The following is a 20,163-nucleotide window of genomic DNA, read 5'->3' as shown; positions in this document are numbered from 1 at the left end:
GAGCGCTGGGTGACCTCTTGACTAAGAGCCATAAAGAATTTTCTCCTAAGTGTCCATTCAGCATCCCTGAGTTCTAAGATGCTCACTCACTCTCTCTATATTTAGTTCTTTAATTTCTACCAACCTTATGTTCTTTTTTCCTCTTTAATAGCAACTGCCAGTTTTTAATTTGACCACTTAGGTGTATATCTGCACACATTATATTTCACATTGTAACAACAAATCAGCAGTACTTAGTGCTTTACAGCAGAGCACTTTACAAATATTAGCTAATTATCACAGTACTGAGAAATACCAATTATTTAATAGGAATCATTATGATGCCATTGTTATTCATAGCAAAACACAGCTTTAGTTCAGGCATGCTCTGGCATTCAGATAATCAGTTATTTCCATCTCTTTGCCTCCACCCACTTGGAACATTTTGTGTATACCTTTAACTATTTTAATCAAGTAACAGGATTATTTATTGCGTGTACAGTGCTTTAAAAATATAAAGCAACTCTGAGTGCTAAGTACTATTTAGAGTGAGAAGTATTTCTAAATTTGTAATACAAAGATTAAAGATTTATACTGTTGAACAAAAAATATTTATTCTAATTAATTTGCAAATTTATGTTATGTGTCTTTACACAGAGCTTAAGACCCTGGAGGAAAGTAGTCATCCATCAGTTTATTGCAGGAATATTGTTCTCTGTAGTTAGGACCAAATCCCTTGCTTTGTCTCTTCTTTGATCAGGGACTGACAAATGATTTGAGGGGGAGGGGTTGAAAATGGTCTTTTTTGAAAGTGAAAATGTTTCACGAATTTTTTATTTTGCTTTCGATGAAATCTGAAGATGGAAATACTTTCAGGTTTAGGTTTTTGCCCAAAGAAATACAGCACTTTTAATATGAAGAATGCAACTACAGAAAATGCTTGTTTTTATTTTGTTCTTTCTGATATGGCCATCATGACCTCTCTTTTTTTTGTCTGTAGGCCTGACTTGACATGAGTAATTGGTGAGGTCTTATTTCTTGGGAGATAGGATTAGGGAGGTAAATGGATCAGCCTTATTTCTGGAAACAGAATGTCTGCACTAGCCAAGATAAGGGGAAAACACCCAGGGAACCATTTACAATGGACAAGATAACAATGGATAAAATAAGCCTGGAATGTAAGATGAGGTAAAAAGTAAAGGCTAGTCTACACTGGCCATGTTAAAGCGCTGCCTGGCAGTGTTTTTTAATATGGCTCGTGTAGTCGCGGCAGAGCACTGGGAGAGAGCTCTCACAGTGTTCTAAAAAACCCACCTCCACGCTGGGGCACTGTCTACACTGGCGCTTCACAGCGCTGAAACTTGCTGCACTCAGGGAGGTGTTTTTTCACACCCCTGAGCAAGAAAGTTGCAGCGCTGTAAAGCGCCAGTGTCTACAGTGGCAAGTGAAAGACAAATCTTTTGTCGTTCAGAGGTGTTAAAAAAACACCCCCCTCTGAAAGACACAAGTTTTGCCAACGACAGGTGAGAACAGCTCCTGCCAACAACGTAAATGCTGCTCATTGGGGGTAGAAGATTTTTTTCAGCAGCAGAGCCAACAGTGGCTACACTGCGCGCCTTTTAGCGGCAGGGCTGTAGCAGCACAGCCATGTCACTAAAAGCGGTGTAGTGTAGACTTAGCCTAAGTAATGCACGGACAGAGCATGCTGTACATGGACAGGTTCCTACAAAGTGACCAAGCCAGCTTCAGAAGATGTGATGCAGTGTATAATAAATGCAATATAATGTGTAAATGTATATAAAGGTAGAGGTTTGCTTTTTATTTTTAGAAGTGTGGTATGCTCTGAACCTATGCCCTGTGCCAGTGGTTCTCAAACAGGGATATGTGGAGGTCTTGCAGGGGGTACATCAACTCATCTAGATATTTGCCTAGTTTTATTCCCGACTACATAAAAAAAGCACTAATGAAGTCAGTACAAACTAAAATTTCATTGAGACAATGACTTGTTCATACTCCTCTAAATACTGAAATGTAAGTACAGTCTTTATATTCCAGTTGATTTTATTATATGGTAAAAATGAGAAAGTAAGCCATATTTCAGTAATAGTGTATTGTGACACTTCTGTATTTTTATGTCTGATTTTGTAAGCAAGTAGTTTTTAAGTGAAGTGTAACTTGGGGTACGCAAGACAAATCAGACTCCTGAAAGGGGCACAGTAGTCTGGAAAGGTTGAGAGCCACTGCCCTATGCTTAAGCCTGGTCACCTAAAGTGTAGTTTAATTGTATGTCAATAAAGATATCTCAGTGACAAGTCTGGAGTTGAGCTAAGTTCTTGGGAACCAAGTGGATAAGGTCTCAGGAGCTACTGAGTGGATAAGGTCTCAGAAGCCGCCCCAACAGTCTGCTCAATACACTAGGGTTGCCAACTTTCTAATGCAGGGGTGGGCAAACTTTTTGGCCCGAGGGACACATTGAGTTTGCAAAACTGTATGGAAGGCCAGGTAGGGAAGGCTTTGCCTCCCCAAACAACCTGGCTCCTGCCCCCTCCCATTCCCCACCCCCAACTGCCCCCTTCAGAACCTCTGACCCATCCTACTCCCTCTGTTCCTTGTCCCCTAACCGCCCCCTCCCAGGACCCCCCCCGCCCCTAACTGTCCCCTGGGACTCCACTCTTTATCCAACCCCCCCGTTCCCATCCCCTGACCACCATCCCGAACCTCTGCCCCTTATCCAACCCCACCCCTTACCATACCACTCAGAGCAGCATGTCTGGCAGCCGCACCATCCGGCTGGAGCCAGACATGCTGCCATGCTGCTCTGCAGGAGCGCGCAACCCCGCTGCCCAGAGTGCTGCCCGCGTGGCGGCATAGCTGCAAGGAAGAGGGGACAGCGGGGGAGGGCCGGGGGTTAGCCTCCCCGGCCGGGAGCTCAAAGGCCAGGCAGGACGGGCCCACGGGACGTAGTTTGCCCACCTCTGTTCTAATGGCACAAAACTGAATGCCCTTGTCCCACCCCTGCCCCACTCCTTCCCTGAGACCTCACCCCTGCCCTGCCCCTTCTCTGAGGCCCTGCTCCCACTCACTCCATCCCTCCTCCCTCCATCGCTTGCTCTCCCCCACCCTCACTCACTTTCACTGGGCTGGGGCAGGGGTGTGGGAGGAGATGAGGGCTCTGGCCGGGGGTGCAGGCTCTGGGGTTGGAGCAGAAATGAGGGGTTCAGGGCGTGGGAGGGAGCTCTGGGATGGGACAGGGGTTGAGAGTGCGGGAGGGGGTGAGGGCTCCAGCTGGGAGTGTGGGCTCTGGGGTGGGGCAAGAAATGAGGGGTTTGGGGTGCAGGAGGGGCCTCTGGGCTGGGGCTGAGCAGTTTTGAGTGTGGGAGGGAGTGTGGGCTCTGGGAGGGAATTTGGGTGTGGGTTCTGACCTGGGGCTGGGGGTTGGGGTGAGGATTTGGGCTCCAGCTGGGCGGCGCTTACCTCAGGTTGCTCCCGGTCGGAGGCGTAGCAGGGCTAAGACAGTCTCCCTGCCTGCCCTGGCTCCACGTGGCTCCCAGAAGCAGTCAGCATGTCTGCCTCCTAGATGCAGGGGCGGCCAGGTGGCTCTGCACTGTGTGTGCTGCCTGTATCTGCAGGCACTGCCCCTGCAGCTCCCATTGGCCGAGGTGCTGACTAGAACCACCAAGGTCCCTTTTCAACCTGGCGTTCTGGTCAACAATCAGACACCTGGCAATGCTACAATTCACAAATAAAGCCCATGATTTTATTTTTATTCACAATTAGCTTTAAACGGGGTTGAAAAAAAAAAAGCAAAGAAACTGAAGTGCTGTGGGAAAAACAAGATTAAAATGATTAATTCTGCCAGTGTCCAATTGGAGGGGGAATCTAATCACTTGTTAAACAGATTTTTGTGAAATTCTGTTTTTTTAAGCAAGAGAGTATACATGTATATGAAAAACCTGAAAAGAGAGAGATGAGAAAATACTCACAGAGCCCTCACAGGTAGCAAGGTGACCAAATACTGTAAATCCAAAAAGGAATTAGATAGCAACCATGTTGTGCTGTTCCCGGGGGGGGGGGGGGGGGGGGGAGGGGGGGGGGAAATTAAGACGAATTAAGAGAAGAAACTACATGGTACTTGCACTATCAATACACAAAACAGCAACTTCTAGTTCGCATTTGTGTAGTAACCAGAAAGAGCTATGTAAGGGGAGTTGGTTTAATAAATAGAAGGGAGCCTTCTGGTGACACTAAAGCAACTCATTGTTGCAACAAAAATCATCAGGCACTAGTTTCATAGGATGGCACAGGCATGCAATAGCAAAAGGAGAAAACAAACACTATAGTGTTCAAATCCTAATGCATTTGAATTGGTCTGACCTTAAAGAGCAGTTAACAGCCCCTGGAAAAGTTTAAAAACAATTGTTTTTAGAAATAATGCATATGATATATTTTTAGCACTTCCCTTCCTTCACTCCTTATTAATAAGCACATTTTCTGTGTTTCACTTTCCTCTTTTTATTCAACAGTCATTAATAAGAAAAGAAGATCTTTGCTTTTTAAGGGTTCTGTTATGCAGCTTCAGCCTTGTCTATGCACAAGTTTACTGCTTTAACTGTATCAGTACAACCCACTCTAGTGGGTTATATCAGGATAAAGGCATCTTATATCACATAGCTCTTACTGTCGGTAACAGGAATAAGCTACAGAGATGTAATCCTTGATCTACAGTACAAAGTTTTACCATCTAGGAGTGTGAAAAAAGTCATGCAGAGAAAACCACAGGTGTAGACGCAACTATGCCAGTGGAGGAGTGCTTCTGTCAGTTTAGCTAATGTAGTTTGGGAAGATGGTGTAACTATTGCAGCAGAACTCCTTCTGCCTGCTTACGCTGTCTCTGAGCTTGGGGTCTCTGTCAGCATAGCTATATTGGCCAATGCTCTGTAGTGTCGACAAGCCCTCATTACCTTTATACAGATAACTGCATCCACAGAAGGTGGTGTAGTGATTTAATTATTTTGATAGAAAAGTCACACCCCTAACCAAGATAGACCTTAGTTCGGGGATGAGCAAACTACGGCCTGCAGGCCAGATCCGGCCCATCAGGGCTTTGGATCCGGCCCATGGGATTGCCCCCCCGTGGCGCGGTGTGCCCCGCGCCGCTCTCAGAAGCGGCCAGCACCATGTCCCTGTGGCCCCCCTCTGTGCATTGCCCTTGCCTCCAGGCCCCGCAGCTCCCATTGGCTGGGAACGGGGAACTGCGGCCAATGGAAGCTTTGTGGGAGGTACCTGAAGGTGCGGCAAGGGCAGCTCACGGGAAGCCTTCGTCTCCCCCCTCCCGGGGGGCTGCAGCACTTCCTGGAGCGGTGTGGGGCCAGGGACAGGGCAGGCAGCCAGGAAGTCTGCCCTAGCCCCAGTGCACGCTGTTGCCACCCCGGAGCCGCTTTAGATAAGTGGCGCCGGGCTGGAGCCCGAACCCCTCCTGCACCCCACAACTCCCTGCCCTGAGCCCCCTCATACACCCTGCACCCCCGCACCCCTCCTGCATCCCACCCTGAGCCTGCACTCCGCACCCCTCCCGCACCCCAACCCCCTGGCCGAGCCCTGCATACAATTTCCCCACCTAGATGGGGCCCTCGGCCCAAAAAGTTTGCCCACCCCTGCCTTAGTTGTTGCTTGAAGTGACTCTCTGGTTTATGCCATCACAGTCAGGTGCTGTGGATGTGGGGATGAAGATTTGAAGTCAACAAGCAAGTCGTCCATAGAATGAAATATTTTGAGGACCAAGCAGAGTCGGGGGTGGAGATGGGGTTTGTTGATGGGAGGTGGATCCTATGAAAGAATTTCTTCATAAAATTAAAAGGCTGGAGAATACCTGGGTTTGCATCATGTTCATAGTAAACTGAACATTTTGAAATGAGACGAGTCTTCAGTTACAGCAAAGGTTAGTCTGGCAAACAAATGGTGGGTTTTTTCTTGACGGTAGGGTGACTAGACAGCAAGTATGAACAATCAGGACAGGGGGCGAGGGATAATAGGAGCCTATATAAGAAAAAGACCCAAAAATCAGGACTGTCCCTATAAAATCTGGTCACCCTACTTGAACTTCCTAATGGAACTACTATCCAGGAAGGTAGTTTAAAAATAACAAAACACAAAAGCTTAGTGTTGAGCTGTTCTCCAAATAGCTACTCCCTACCTAGTGCACAAAAGGGCAACCATTTGTTTGAATACAGTTCTGACTGAAGCAGTGGGACCTCTTGTGGCCACATGGCTGGTTCTAGTATTCACACATTTCTCATTCAGCAAATTCTCCAGAAAAAAGACTCAGCCATGCAAAGCAGCTTCCATTGTACTCCACAGGAGCAGAAGGCATTCAGCAAGCTGCAGGAAGATCTCAGCCTCTCACCAAATCTGGCAGTAATTTAAGTTGGGCAAAGAAACGGAGTTTCATCCTGCAAGCCTTATAACTACAATGGAAGGTCTCCATGTGAAGTGCTGGCAGGATCTGACATTTGGTTAGTAGATAGAAAGCACTGTCACACTCGGGTAGCAACTGTTTGAAATACTGTTTTTGTAAAACTTTGTAAAGCCGTTTTCCAAGACAGATTATAGTGCTACGACTAGAGCTGGTGGGAAACCAAGAATTCTGTTTTATGAAAAAAAGTGAGGTTGTGATATTTGTATGTGTTCCATTAGAATAAAGTGAAAACCTCTCAAAAAAGTTTTGAAAAAAAACAACAAAAAACCAAGAGTGAAAGACATCCAGCTCAGAATACCCAATAGCCCAGTGGTGAGGGCGCTCACTTGCGACCGCTCTTTCAATCTCACCTTTTGGAGCTGTTCCACTTTGACCTAGTACATATTTAATTATTTATATAGTGATACTGATTCTATAGCCCGGTTGGGGTGTGGGAAACCCAGATTCATGTCTCTGCTCTGCCTGATTCTCTCTCTGGCCCAATGAATATTTAATGTATACAAAACAGAACAGCTCCAACAGGAGAGATGGAGAGACATCCACACAAGAAGAGCCAAAGTGCCTGGTGGTTAGAGCACTCCTCTAGGATGCAGAATAGCCAGGTTAAAATTCCCACCCAGCTCTACTACTGAAAGCTTGGGCCTACATTCCTAACTCATGAAAGTCTTCTATTCAGGAAAAGTCAGGATATTTATTAGCACTATATTCTATATTGCATATTAAAAGAAAACCCTTACCTATTTATGTTCTTCTTTTTGCCGCTTTCTTGATAGTGCGTGAGGAACTAGAGACACTGAACTACAAGCTGTGCTTTTTATTTTGGACAAAGAATTTATCCAAGTTGATTAAAAGGTTTGTAACTAACTAAGAAAGGTTACTGATTGGCTAAAAATTAACTTTTAGTTCAGAATTTTATGACAGCTTTTTAGTTAACCTGTCAACTAATAATGCTGTCTACAAAAGCCAAGTCACATACACACCAATACATGTGAAATGTGCCCCACTGTTTCTTTCTGAGCCTTATAAAGACTTCTTCTAAGCATTCATATTGGGTTAAATTCACATAAAAACTAACTGGAATTTATACAGATGAAACACAAAGGGGTGGGTGAGGAAGGTGAAATTTGTATATTTATATTTAAATGTGCCTATCCTAACCCTGAGGCACAATTCTAAAACTACCTAATTCTGATCTCAACTGCCTTGATTTTAAATCAAACTCCACTGTCTTCCACGGAGGTAATCCTGAAGTACAATGGTGTCAATGAGATCAGAAGTAGGTCTATTATATTATTGTAGCTCAACAGCTTGCTAATAAGTCATAGTATACTACTGGAAAATGCAATATTGTGCTAAGAAAAAAGGGATTCTTTTATTGCTTAATATTTCACTTTAAATAAATCCTTATCTAATAATCTATAACTTGAAACAAAGTTTAGAGTTCATGATGTATCAGGTTTATGATTTTGTGGTTATTATTCCATTTATTGGCCATCATAAACATTACAAACATTGTCTGAAGGCCTGGTTAAATGCAAGCAGCTTTATCTCCTTAAATAAAAGTCTCCCTGGTGGTAGCTTATTAACTACTGGAAGGGTTGGCTTATGAGGAAAGACTAAAGAACTCAATATGAATAGTTTGGTTAAATGCTGACAATGTTCAGGAGAACAGCTGAGTGTTTAAACACTCAGGAGGGAAAAGAATTATTTACAGGAGTAGAAGAGAGTGGAATTAGTAATAAAGGGATAAGATAAAGAAAAGGAAGCTGTCTTAATACACTGCTCTACAGCCAAAATGCTTCTGAACTAAATGTAGTCAAACTTTACTAATTCTGGGTCACTGAGAACGAAAATGATGCTTAAAATTGTTGATTGGCTCTAGTTTTCAAGATATGCTATTGGGTCAGTATATACGACCCTTGACTTGGGAATAGCGGAGGATAAGTGAGTTATAAAGGGAAGGGATCTCAATTTAAACCAGAAATGACTAAAATACATCTTTGACTGGATCTATGAATAAATCTATGACTGGGTTTGGACAGTACTTGCTTTTTAGGCAAAACAATGAATGATGCAATCTGAAGCTGGTATTGCGTCATACATGATATGAATTGCATCATATTATTCCTAGAAGTCATGGATGATGCAATCATAACGAAGCTTACATCACTCTGCTGAACAAATTGCCCTATATCAGCTCTAGAAATCATACAGTGTCGTGCTCTCTTATTTGTCAGTGTTTGATTTTGCAAAGGGACACATTTCTGTTTAGCCAAAGTGAGCAGAGATGCCTCGTACTTGTGTGAACAGTGCAGATAACTTCTGCTATGTTTGTGGTGAAGTGACTTTTGCATCACAAAAGTGCAGTATAACCACTATGGTTAAGAAAGCCTATCACCTTTATTTTGGCTGCAAAATTGGAGATCAGGACAAGAGGTGGGCCCCACACATATGCTGCAACACTTGTGCAACAAATCTTCGCCAGTGGTTGAACAGGAAAAGGAAATCTATGCCTTTTGCAGTGCCAATGATTTGGAGAGAGCCAACAGATCATACCCAAGAGTAAGGCAGAGCTGTTGGGCTCCAGACTACAGCAGTGGAATCTCCTGGCAGGTGATGGAAACCCTAACATGTTTCGTGACCGTCAAAAGGATCTTGTCCCATTCTTCTTCATGGAAGGTGATCTTGTAGCCTGCAACAACATCGATGGTGTGATGGCAGCCCTCAACATCGTTCACGATCCAGATGAGTGGAGACTGTTCATTGATTCATCAAAGACGAGTCTTAAAGCTGTTTTACTGTATAATGGCAATGTTTTGCCATCAATTCCAGTTGGTCATGCAGTCCATATGAAGGAAACCTATGATAACATGAAACAACTTTTGAGGTGCATAAACTATGACCAACATCAGTGGCAGCTTTGTGGCAATTTGAAGGTTGTTGCTCTCTTGCTTGGTCTGCTTGGTCTGCTTGGTCTGCAGACTGGATACACAAAGTACTGCTGTGTTCTCTGCGAATGGGATAGTCGTGCAAGAGATTCCCACTACATCAAGAAAGATTGGCCACTCCGACAGTCATTGGAGCCTGGGAGGAAAAGTGTTCAGCATCCACCACTTGTTGAATCAAGGAAGATTTTGTTACCACCCTTACACATCAAGCTGGGTCTGATGAAGAACTTTGTCAAGGCCATTGACAAAACACAAGCAGCTTTCAAGTACCTCCGTGGAAAATTTCCAAGGTTAAGTGAAGCTAAGATAAAGGAAGGTGTCTTTGTTGGTCCTCAGATTCGTGAACTTCTTCGAGATGATGCATTTGACCATGCACTGCGTGGCAAGGAAAAGACGGCATGGAAAGCCTTCCAGTTAGTGGCAATAAATTTTCTCGGAAACAACAAGGCAGACAACTACAGGTTGTTGGTGGAAAACCTCCTCAAGGCATACAAAAGCCTTGGTTGCAAAATGTCACTAAAGATACATTTTTTGCACTCTCATCTAGATTTTTTTCCACCGAACTGCAGATCAGTGAGCGACGAGCACGGCGAGTGATTTCACCAGGACATTGCAACAATGGAGAAACGCTATCAGGGCAAATGGAGCCCATCAATGCTTGCAGACTATTGCTGGACAGTGACAAGAGATGCTCCATTTAATGAATACAAGAGACAAGCCAAGAAGCGCCGAGTAGACACTGAATAGGACTAAACTATGTACATAATAGTTTTTTGCCTTTTGTTTCATAATAAATTTTATTTATATAACCCTTTTGCTGATTTTTAAAGTGTTACATAAACAGGACAGGTGAAATATTACCATGTAAAGCAACCATAAACACATGAAAAGACCTAGGTTTACAATTTATGATTAAAACTCTATTATCTACACAATATACATAGACATAAAATGTAAAAACTTAAATAACTTAGAAACAGTAGCCAATCAGTTGTTTTAATTGTCATATTTGAATTCAGCACATCAAAATACATAATAAATAGCACATTTTATCTCTGAAGCAGACGACTTCTCAAAAATTGTAGACCAGTGATATCTTTGTCTGTTTTGAATTTGAGCTTTTCCGGGCAGAGATTGTCTCCAATTATGTGTTTGTACAGTGCCTAGTACATTAGGGCCTTGAACTCAGTTGAGGTCACTAGGTGCTAATGTAATAAAAAAAGACAGACAAATAAGAAAAAAAAAAGAAAAGAAAAAAAAACTTACTATAGTGAGACTGTGAAAGGTATTGGGGGAAGCCACGTTTCTTGAACCAATTCATATTTGACTGAGTAAAAGACTGGAAAATACACTGCAGGGAGCAATCCCTCACTGGCAAGGAAACGGTCTGGATAATGGAATAAAGATTTTCATCTCTACCTATCATTTTGTGATTAGTTACCCTCCACCTCATAACAGCCACTTGTCAATACCGTGCACTATATTTCAGCTGAGAGGGCAATGTGTTTACCCAGTATTTATATAGCCACAAGTGATCCCAAGTTACCAGCCATGCCTGTCTTTATTGCCCTAAATCTAAATGCCACCTTTAGAAAAAAGTAGTTTAAAAAAATTCTCCCTCAGAGCTGCAAATGCTGATTGGAAGGCCCCTTCCCAAAATTCCCAATACTCCCCTCACCTCCTAGGGGCACGGCCCCATTCCCTTGCTGAGAGAGTTGCAGCAGCTGACTGGATCCTTATTGCTCTGCATTCCAGAGAGAACTTCTCATCCAGCCCCCTTTGGAGTTCGCTCAGAACTAGCCCCATTACCTGTGCTGGATTCTAGGAACAAGATTTTGTTCAGTGACCTAACATTATTATGCTGCAAAAACTTGACAGACAATACGATTATATCTATACAGGTAAGGAGAAGCCCTTTGAGGTCCTGAGTTGGCAGGTATTATATAAGTGCTGATTAATATTAGTGTATCATTATTGGGCAAAGGCCAAATCAGAAAAGGCTTGGTCACATTGTCAAAAGAAAGTCACTCATAATGATGCATGGAACTTGGCAGCTACAGATGATCTTCAATGGGAACTGGGGGCACTCAGCACCTTTTAGGATCAGGCCCACAAACACTTACAAGACTCCACATCAGCTGTCACAAGGAGTACACCCTTGTTACCACACCTCTGCTTCCTACCTCGTGGCTTACCTTGCAAGTCCTCCATACACAGAACTCCCCCTAAAGCCAATAGGACTTCCATGCACAGAGCTTAAATGGTCAGGCCCCAGAGAACAAAAAAGACTTATTTGTCTAATGTCCTTCTCCTCTGGGCTCTGTTGTGTCCCAAGATAGAAAAACAAAAGAAGGGCATCCTAACAGCAAGCTTGGAAATTCATAGTTTTTAAATTCAAAAAGTATTTTCAGATATTAGTCTCATGTAAGTGATGATGAGAAGTTGTTCTAATCTTGAGACCCTTCAGGCTGCTTTGGTGAGCAGAGCAAAGCAACATCAATGTTAGACTCAGGGTGATTAATGTTGTATGTGCAATTGAGATGAACACCCATACAGCAGCAAGTGAATGGCTAGGATTTGGGATGATGTTTATTAAAGCCGTATGATACAGGCATCCGTTTAAAAGCTTATGCAGCACTCCCCCACTGTCTGGGAGAGTACAGATGGAGGCAATGGAAGTGTGTTTATTTCCCCCGCTTTTCCTCCTTAAGGCTGAGAAGTTGATACAACTTGTTGCTGTCCTGCCCCTGACTGCTGCGTAATGCCCTCTCTCTGCTGGAAACCTCCATTTAGAGGGGAGGTTCCAACAGCAGCCACCCCTAGGGAAAGGTCCGGAAGCACATCTCCATTGGAGCTGTGCTGTTATGGATTGAAGGGCAGGCAGGCACTCAAAGCCAGGAGAGAGGCTATTCTTAGTAAATACATACAATTATTGCTTCTACAACTTGAAACCAGACAAAGCTCACACCTCAGACCACTCCTGCATCTTGCCAGAAGCCTGAGCAGGCTCAGACTTATGGCTTTGTCTATATGAACACTTAGCTTGCAGCAGGCTAAGGTGTAAATCTACCTCCCGCTAGCTTGCCGTGCAGTAGCTCTGCATGTGGACCCTGCTGCTGTACACTAGAAGTTCCCTAGTGCACTTTGATCTGCCCTCCTTTGAAACCAGAGTAGATTAAAGTACACTGGAAACTTTTAGTACATGGCAGCAGGGTCAAACACGGACAGTTAGTGCATGGCAGACAAGTGTGAGGTGGATTTACACTCCAGCCTGCCACAAACTGAGTGTTCATATAGACAAGCCCTAAGCGGAGCCCCTTCATAGTTAATGAAAGTGTTGTCCAGTCTCTAGCAAAACTGACCGTTGACAGCACATGAAACATGATACTGCGACACCAAAAGCAAAGAGGCAAACATTTAGCTTTGGGTGCCTAATGTTTAATCTATATTTAGACACCTAAAAATGTGCCAGTATTTAGGCTTAGATCCTGCTGCCACTGAAGTGAATGGCAAAAAGTCCCATCGACTTCAATGGTTCTGGACCAGGCCCTTAAAAACGGATTTAAGAGCCTAACTTTAGGCACAAAAGTTTGAAATTTCAGCCAGACTGTTCAGGAGAATCCTGGAAGGTGAACAAAAGTTCCTATCCTTTTACTTACTGTATTTCAAAACGGATTAGATTTCAGGGTAAGTTAAAATGCCAGCCTTTTATCTAGAGTTATGGATTCAAGACCACGCTGAGGGGAAAGTGTTCCTGGGGAAATCCCAGGATCACCTAAAAGGAGTTTACTGGTCTAATCCTAATTTCTATTAGTTATCCATCTCACTGTGCCATCATATAAATAGCAACTTCTAGCAAGAAAAGCCCAGCATTAGAGAAGTAGAGATCGTGTGGTTAGGGCTAAAGCGCTGTGGCATGGGTGTTTTTGAGATGCCGGCATGATGACTAGAACACCCTGTTTGGCTCTGACCAGTAGCATTAGGTCCCAATCCACCAAATTACCTAAGAACACACTTAAATTAAGTGCTGAGTAGTTTTATTGAAGTTAACTTTAAGCACATGAGCAGTTCCATTAAGGACTGCATTGCTGTACCCAGGCTTTAGTCTCTTTCTTCCAAGAGCAACAAATGCACTCCAGATTTTAGAAATGATGAGAAACAGAACAAAAAAATTATATATCAAAGTATGTCCATGTGTGTGTTTTTATTAGAGAAGAGAAGGCAGGAGACATTCAGAAAAGAGATAAGGAAAACCAGGGGTACTCCCACTGGCAAAACAAAAAGGGAATAAGAGGGATTTATGATGTGCATACCTTTTTAGTGGTAAAATCTGGAACAGTTACATCTTGGTTAACTAAGTCATGCCTATTTATATAAAAGGTAAATTCAACCAAAACACAGCTCCAGGAGACAGACCATAGTTGCTAATGTGGTAAAAGTCATTAATGCGATTTAAAAAAAAAAAAATTAAAGAAAAAATTAAATATCCCCAATTAAGGGAAACGGAGAGGGTACTTTCACATGCCCCCTCTTTAATACGGCTGTGCATGGAATGCTATTTAATATTGTGGCTAAACACAACCCCTTCAGTTATGCCATCCAGGGTTTTTTTAACATTCACAACACGGACCTGACTGCAGATCCAGGCTGCCTGCTTCAGATTTCATTTATTTGTATGCCCACATCTTGGTGGTGGGTTTGTTTTTTTTGGTTCTCTCACATTTGAAAATGGACATTCAAATTTTGCAGTTGGAGTTCTTTATCTAAATCCAAGGCACACAGTTAATTAAAAGGACTTACCATGATGTAGTATTGAAGCTAAAAGATTTAGCAATTCTTTCCCACTTCTCTTCCTACATGGAAAGCCACACCTGGTTAGTCTTTTTCTTCATTATCCCTTTTTATAAAAAATATATATATATGTTTTGCTCATCAGTGTTAATGTTTCTCATACCACAGGTTAATATCCAGGGTTACAGAAAAGGACTTAGAACGTGTCAACAAAAGCTTATGTGCACAAGAAAGATTAGATAGATAACATAACTGAACTCAGAAATCATCTCTCTCTAGGCCGGGGGGGCGGGGGGGCAACCTGAGCCTGAGAAGGAGCCAGAATTTACCAATGTACATTGCCAAAGAACCACAGTAATACGTCAGCAGCCCCACACCTACTCCCCAGCCCCCATTGCCTCCTGTCTGCCGGCAGCCCCCAACAATCAGCGCCTACTCCCCCCTCCCCCCGCCCAATGCAATCAGCAGTTTCATATGCACAGGAGGCTATAGGGGAGAGGCTATGAGGGGGAGGAGCGAGGGCAGGGGCGGCTCTACCTTTTTGGCCTCCCCAAGCAGTCATGCGCGGGAGGTGCCCCGGAGCTGCGGGAGCAGCGGACCTCCCGCGGGCATGACTGCGGAGGGTCTGCTGGTCGCGCGGCTCGGCTGGACCTCCCGCAGCTGCGGACGGTTCGCAGGTCCGGCGGCTCTGCTTGAGCTGCCGCAGGCATGCCTGCGTGAGGTCCAGCCGAGCCGCGGGACCAGCGAACCGTCCGCAGTCATGCCTGCGGCAGGTCCGGTCGTCCCGGGGCTCCGGTGGACCTCCCGCAGGCATGACTGCGGCAGGTCCGCCGGCCCAGCCTGCCGCCCCCCCGGGAAAGGGCCGCCCCACGCGTGTGCTTGCCGCGCTGGGGTCTGGAGCCGGCCCTGAGCGAGGGCATGGCAGGCTCAGGGGAAGGGGTGGAGTGGATGCAGGGCTTGGGGCAGAGCAGGGGGGCTTGAGCAGTGAGCACCTCCTAGCACATTGGAAAGTTAGCATCTATAGCTCCAGCCCCAGAATCTGTGCCTAGCTATGATTAACCTTTGAAGAGCCGCATGCGGCTCCGGAGCCACAGGTTGGCCACCCCTGCTCTAGGCTATGTATGTTGGTTCTACAGGCTAACTGGAATAAAAAGCAGTAAACTTATTTTTTCACTAAAATCAGCAGATTTGATTGAATGCAACTGAGAACAGGTCTATTAAGAAATAAAGTTCCTTTTCTTATATACATAGTCACTTTTTATAGTAGAATCGCAGTTTTGGTAAATGGTATAACATTAGCCATAAGGCATGACTGATGCCCCTTGATTTCATAGTTCAGTGTATGCAAAATTTATCTCTGTAGGTTATAATTCTACCTAGAGATTTCATTCATCCCTGGGGTTGGTAATTCAGCCTTAAACTGGACAACCAATTTAGTGAGGACAGATTCTCAATTTTAAAAAGGTAATAAAAAAAGTAATAATTGGAGATATACCAATCTCCTAGAACTGGAAGGGACCTTGAAAGGTCATCAAGTCCAGCCCCCTGCCTTCACTAGCAGGACCAATTTTTGCACCAGATCCCTAAGTAGCCTCCTCAAGGATTGAACTCACAACCCTGGGTTTAGCAGGCCAATGCTCAAACCACTGAGCTATCCCTCCCCCATAATGTGTGATGTGAAATGAACAGGTTTTTTTTTAAAATAGAAAGATAAACGGCTGTTTTCCAAACCATAAAATACCAAATTTAAATATTATGAAAAGTATTAGATCACTCGTAAATCACTTACTGCCATGATTCTACTTTATTATCCATTTATGGTGTGAAGTTATGATTAATCAATGTTATATTGTATATATTAATTGTATGTTAAATAGAATTAATTTGTAAGATTATAGAAGTATAATATTGATCAGTAGTTAGAGGAATCATGCATTAGATATAAGTAAGACAACACAAGATTTTAGCTTAACTATTTTAGACTTTGGAGACAAGAAATGCTGACACAAATAAATGACCGAGGAATAACCCAATGCCCTAAGATTATGGGAAAAGAGATATCATGTGATAATATTGTGAAAATCTAGCTGGAAGATTAATTTTAAATTATAAAAAATGCTGTAAAATCACATCTTGTCTCCAATATGTGTCTTAACCACAGGATAAAGGTGGTACATCAATGTGTTTTTTCCCCCAGTTACGGCCAGTGATTTATTGGCGTCAGTATTCAAAGTAAAAATAAGAGACCCTGGCTGGGCAGAGATGCCAACTGGTCCCAGATCAGAGGACCCGCCCAGCAGCAGCATCTGTTTCCTGTCTCACAGGACAGATCCAAATCCTACCTCGAGCCCCTGTGCAGCATCCTCCCCCAGCCCAGGGGCACAGGAGGCTGCAGGGGTGTCGCCATACAGGCCCCACCCTAAAACTCCTTGCTCTTGCTCAGTTTGTTGTGGCACGAGGTGTTGTGCTTCCGCAGGAGCCTCCAGTACTGGGGTGTCTCAGAGTCCAGCTTCTCCAGTTTCTTGGGGGGGCTGAGATGCATCTGGAAAAGCCAGTCGGGATACTCGGAGCCGTCCTTCAGAGCCACCTCTGGGCCCTGTCTGTGGAAGTTCACTCCCATGGTGTGCATGGTGAGCAGCTTGGGGTCCTTGCACATATCCAGCCCTCTCATCTCCTCCTTACTGAATCGTTTCCCTTTGGCCTTCACCGTTGCTTTCTTGGCATAGCCATTAGCCAGCATCCTGCAGAAGGTGGTGGGGACGGCACCCAAGCAGCGCCCATCCCCGAGAGCCTGTACAAGTGCCTGGGCAGCCAGGGGCTCTCACTCACAGCTGCACATGCAGGGCTCCGCTGTAGTCTCCTTCTCCCAGTCACTGTTAATGAGCATAAAGAGAACCTATACAGCCTATAGAATTTAGGGTCCCTTATGTTTCTAGGGGACACAGACCAATAAGATAAAAGAGGGTTGACACTTTCATGTACAAGTGCAGAATGTAGGTATAGAGAGAATCACGCTATAAAAAAGGGTGTCCAGAGTGGGAAAATTGAGCTTCCTATGGGAAACCTCCAGCGGGGACCATCCCCATATTGATGATCAGTCCATGAGAGCGCCATCAGACTCTAACACCATCTAGGAGGATGTGGCAGGTTTCAGAGTAGCAGCCGTGTTAATCTATATCCGCAAAAAGGACAGGAGTACTTGTGGCACCTTAGAGACTAACAAATTTATTTCAGCATGAGCTTTCGTGAGCTACAGCTCACTTCTTCGGATGCATAGAATGGAACACACAGACATATTTATAAATATAAATATCTCCTGTCTGTGTGTTCCATTCTATGCATCCGAAGAAGTGAGCTGTAGCTCACGAAAGCTCATGCTGAAATAAATTTGTTAGTCTCTAAGGTGCCACAAGTACTTTCTTTTTAGGAGGATGCGAGTATATCTGACATCATAACTGGTGCGTGGATCTATTTAAGAATTGTATATGCTGTGACATTCATAACTCTGTTGGCAACTTTAATAAAACAGCTAAAAGATAGCTTGTTCTTGTGACTGTCTGTGTTACTTGCCTATGGTTTCATGTGTTCCTATGAGCTCTAGATCTAGAAGAAACAGATAACTGTTGAACTTGAGATTGTACTCACCAGAGCCGAACCCACTGTAGTATAATCAACATTAAATAAAACAGGCTACAAATGAACCTTTTAAAAATATTAAACATTAATAAATGCATGAAAAAAATTGAGAGACTGATCGTGTCGGCTTGTTTGTCTGACCTGGAATATTACTCTACAATCGTGACCGCCCACTAAAAGTCTTCTCTTAAATAAGAAAAGCTTGTAGTTTTGCCAGATTTCATAACAATTTTGAGATGTGGAATATCTTGGTAAAATTTAGGACGAGGATATGTTTGTCTGTCATCACATCGGAGAAGTATTCTTTTGCAGAAATGAGTAGAATTAAAATTTTGCTTCAGGTTCTTGTCCAAGGAATGTGTAATTGGGATTTACTGACTTGCTTCTCACAAGGCAAAACACTTTCTGAATACAGTTGCCACACAGACAGAAACCACAATACCCTTTACTTTCGATTTAATTCCAAATTGGCAGAAAGACCCCAGGTTTGTAAATGTCACTACGCTATCTTGACTCTATAAATTCAGTCGTGGTACTGGACCAAAAATAAAATACAATTTATCCTTTTGCTAGCAAGATATTACATTTTATCTTCAAAAACAACACATCAGCTATGATTAAATAGCACTCTATTAATCCTAGTCCACCTTAGAACTTTTAAACCTGGAAAAAGGACTTGACCATCCAATCTCCCTTAATAAAGGCACCTTCACTTATGTGAATTGATTTTGATCATTCAGTTGAAATAAATTTAGGTATAAATATCTGAATGTGATATATATGCATATCCCTATTTAAACAAACTCGTGGATTCATTTGACCATGCAATGCTCCAAATATTCACAGCTTTAGTTATTGATATGACTAAGTATTCAAATAAATGCAGGTGCTTAAAGTATTATGAATGAGGAAGGATGGACTTGTGAGGAAGAAACTGGACTGGAATTTAGCAGCACCAGGTTCTATTTGCAGCGCTGACTTGTTTACTTATATTTTTTGGTGTGTGTTTGAGCTTGAGAAATTTTACTTGTATATGACTGAGTTACAGCATATACAAGCCTAATGAAGTCAATTATATAATTGCGATTATATAAATCAGGGGAAAATTTGATCCGTTGTATGTGTTGAGATATTAACTCTCAAATGTTACATTAAGTACACAATCTTAACAAGCTCATAATCCCTGTTACATAGAATCTATTACACCCTTAGGAGTTTCACTGTCTAAGGCTCCATCTTCTGTGTGGTCTATTTATACAGTGGCAAGAGAACAAATAAACTACTGATAAGAGCTCAGGTTAGATTTTTATTTCCTCAGTGTTGAATTATATATAGTTAATGCCTTGGGAATTTCCAAGCCATTTTCTAAATTCAGCTATTAATGCTAAACTCTAGAAATTGATCAAGAATGTATCTCCCTCAATACATAAAAATAGAATAAACCAACACCCTAAGATCCATTGCTTTTCCATTTCCCAATCCTAAAAAAAGTCATATTGTTTTTGGAGCTGTTGAAGTTTTCACAGGTACAGGGCAAAATCCTGGCTCTATTGAAGTCAATGAGAGTTCACAGATGATTCTAATGGGACCAGGATTTCAACTACAAAGTAGATTACCAACTTCACCCTCTCCTTCTCTTCCTTTAAATCTCCCTCAAAAGAACATGACTTGGGAACTCTTTATATCTTTGGCCCAGAAGCTCATTTCTGTTCAATAGTTATCAGCCTCTGCATCCTCACCGTTCTTCACAGTAATAAAACCAAGTTATGTTTTGTTTTGTTATTCTACATCACTTAACATAGATTGACCCTAAAGGTCCTCTAAAATTCACATTGAAAACAAAATTAAGTTAACCAGTATCTTCATCTTGAGCCCTTAAAGAAGAATAAAGGAAAAAGAAGCCTTTCTAGTCAAAACCACCGTACCATTTTCTCCTGTTTGCAACATGAATCTAGAAATAGCTCTTTGTTCCATCCAGAGTTCACTTGCTGATGCTGATCTCTAAGTGCTCTGAATCATTCAAAGGAGAAAAAGAATCAAATGATTAGGAGATTCATAGATGTTAGGGCCAGAAAAAAAAACATTGTGATACTCTAGTCTGACCTCCTACATACCACTCTATAGGTCTTCCCTGAATTAATTCATGCTTCAAGTCCAGTAGCTGAGGCTAAATTGGAACATATGCTTTAGAAAGACATCCAATATGGATGTGAAGATTTCCAGTGATGGAGAACCAACCCAAGTCTTGGTAAGTTGCTCCAATGGTTAATTACCCTCACTGTTCAAAATTTGTGTCTCATCTCTAGTCTGAATTAGTCTAGCTTCAACTTCCAT

The 20,163-nt window shown here is 43.0% G+C and overlaps 2 protein-coding genes across 2 annotated transcripts in view; both read right to left on the bottom strand.

Annotated features, from left to right (window-relative positions):
• The window catches only part of CNDP1 (carnosine dipeptidase 1), a 49,194-nt gene extending 34,829 nt beyond the window's left edge, over nucleotides 1-14,365 (bottom strand). Inside the window, exon 1 of the mRNA XM_045004473.1 lies at nucleotides 14,203-14,365. Within this exon, the coding sequence (XP_044860408.1) occupies nucleotides 14,203-14,205 (3 nt within the window). The 5' untranslated portion in view covers nucleotides 14,206-14,365. The remainder of the gene's footprint in view (nucleotides 1-14,202) is intronic.
• A 2,247-nt stretch (nucleotides 14,366-16,612) lies between these two features.
• LOC123363192 (39S ribosomal protein L54, mitochondrial-like) lies at nucleotides 16,613-20,163 on the bottom strand. Its single transcript, XM_045004076.1, has 2 exons — nucleotides 20,103-20,163; nucleotides 16,613-17,013 (listed from the first exon to the last, which is right to left on the bottom strand). Exons 1-2 carry the CDS (start codon nucleotides 20,161-20,163, stop codon nucleotides 16,613-16,615), a joined length of 462 nt encoding a protein of 153 aa, XP_044860011.1.

Source organism: Mauremys mutica, chromosome 2, assembly GCF_020497125.1.
Source record: "Mauremys mutica isolate MM-2020 ecotype Southern chromosome 2, ASM2049712v1, whole genome shotgun sequence".
Taxonomy (NCBI): Eukaryota; Metazoa; Chordata; order Testudines; family Geoemydidae; genus Mauremys; species Mauremys mutica.
This window is presented reverse-complemented; position numbering and strand designations above follow the sequence as displayed.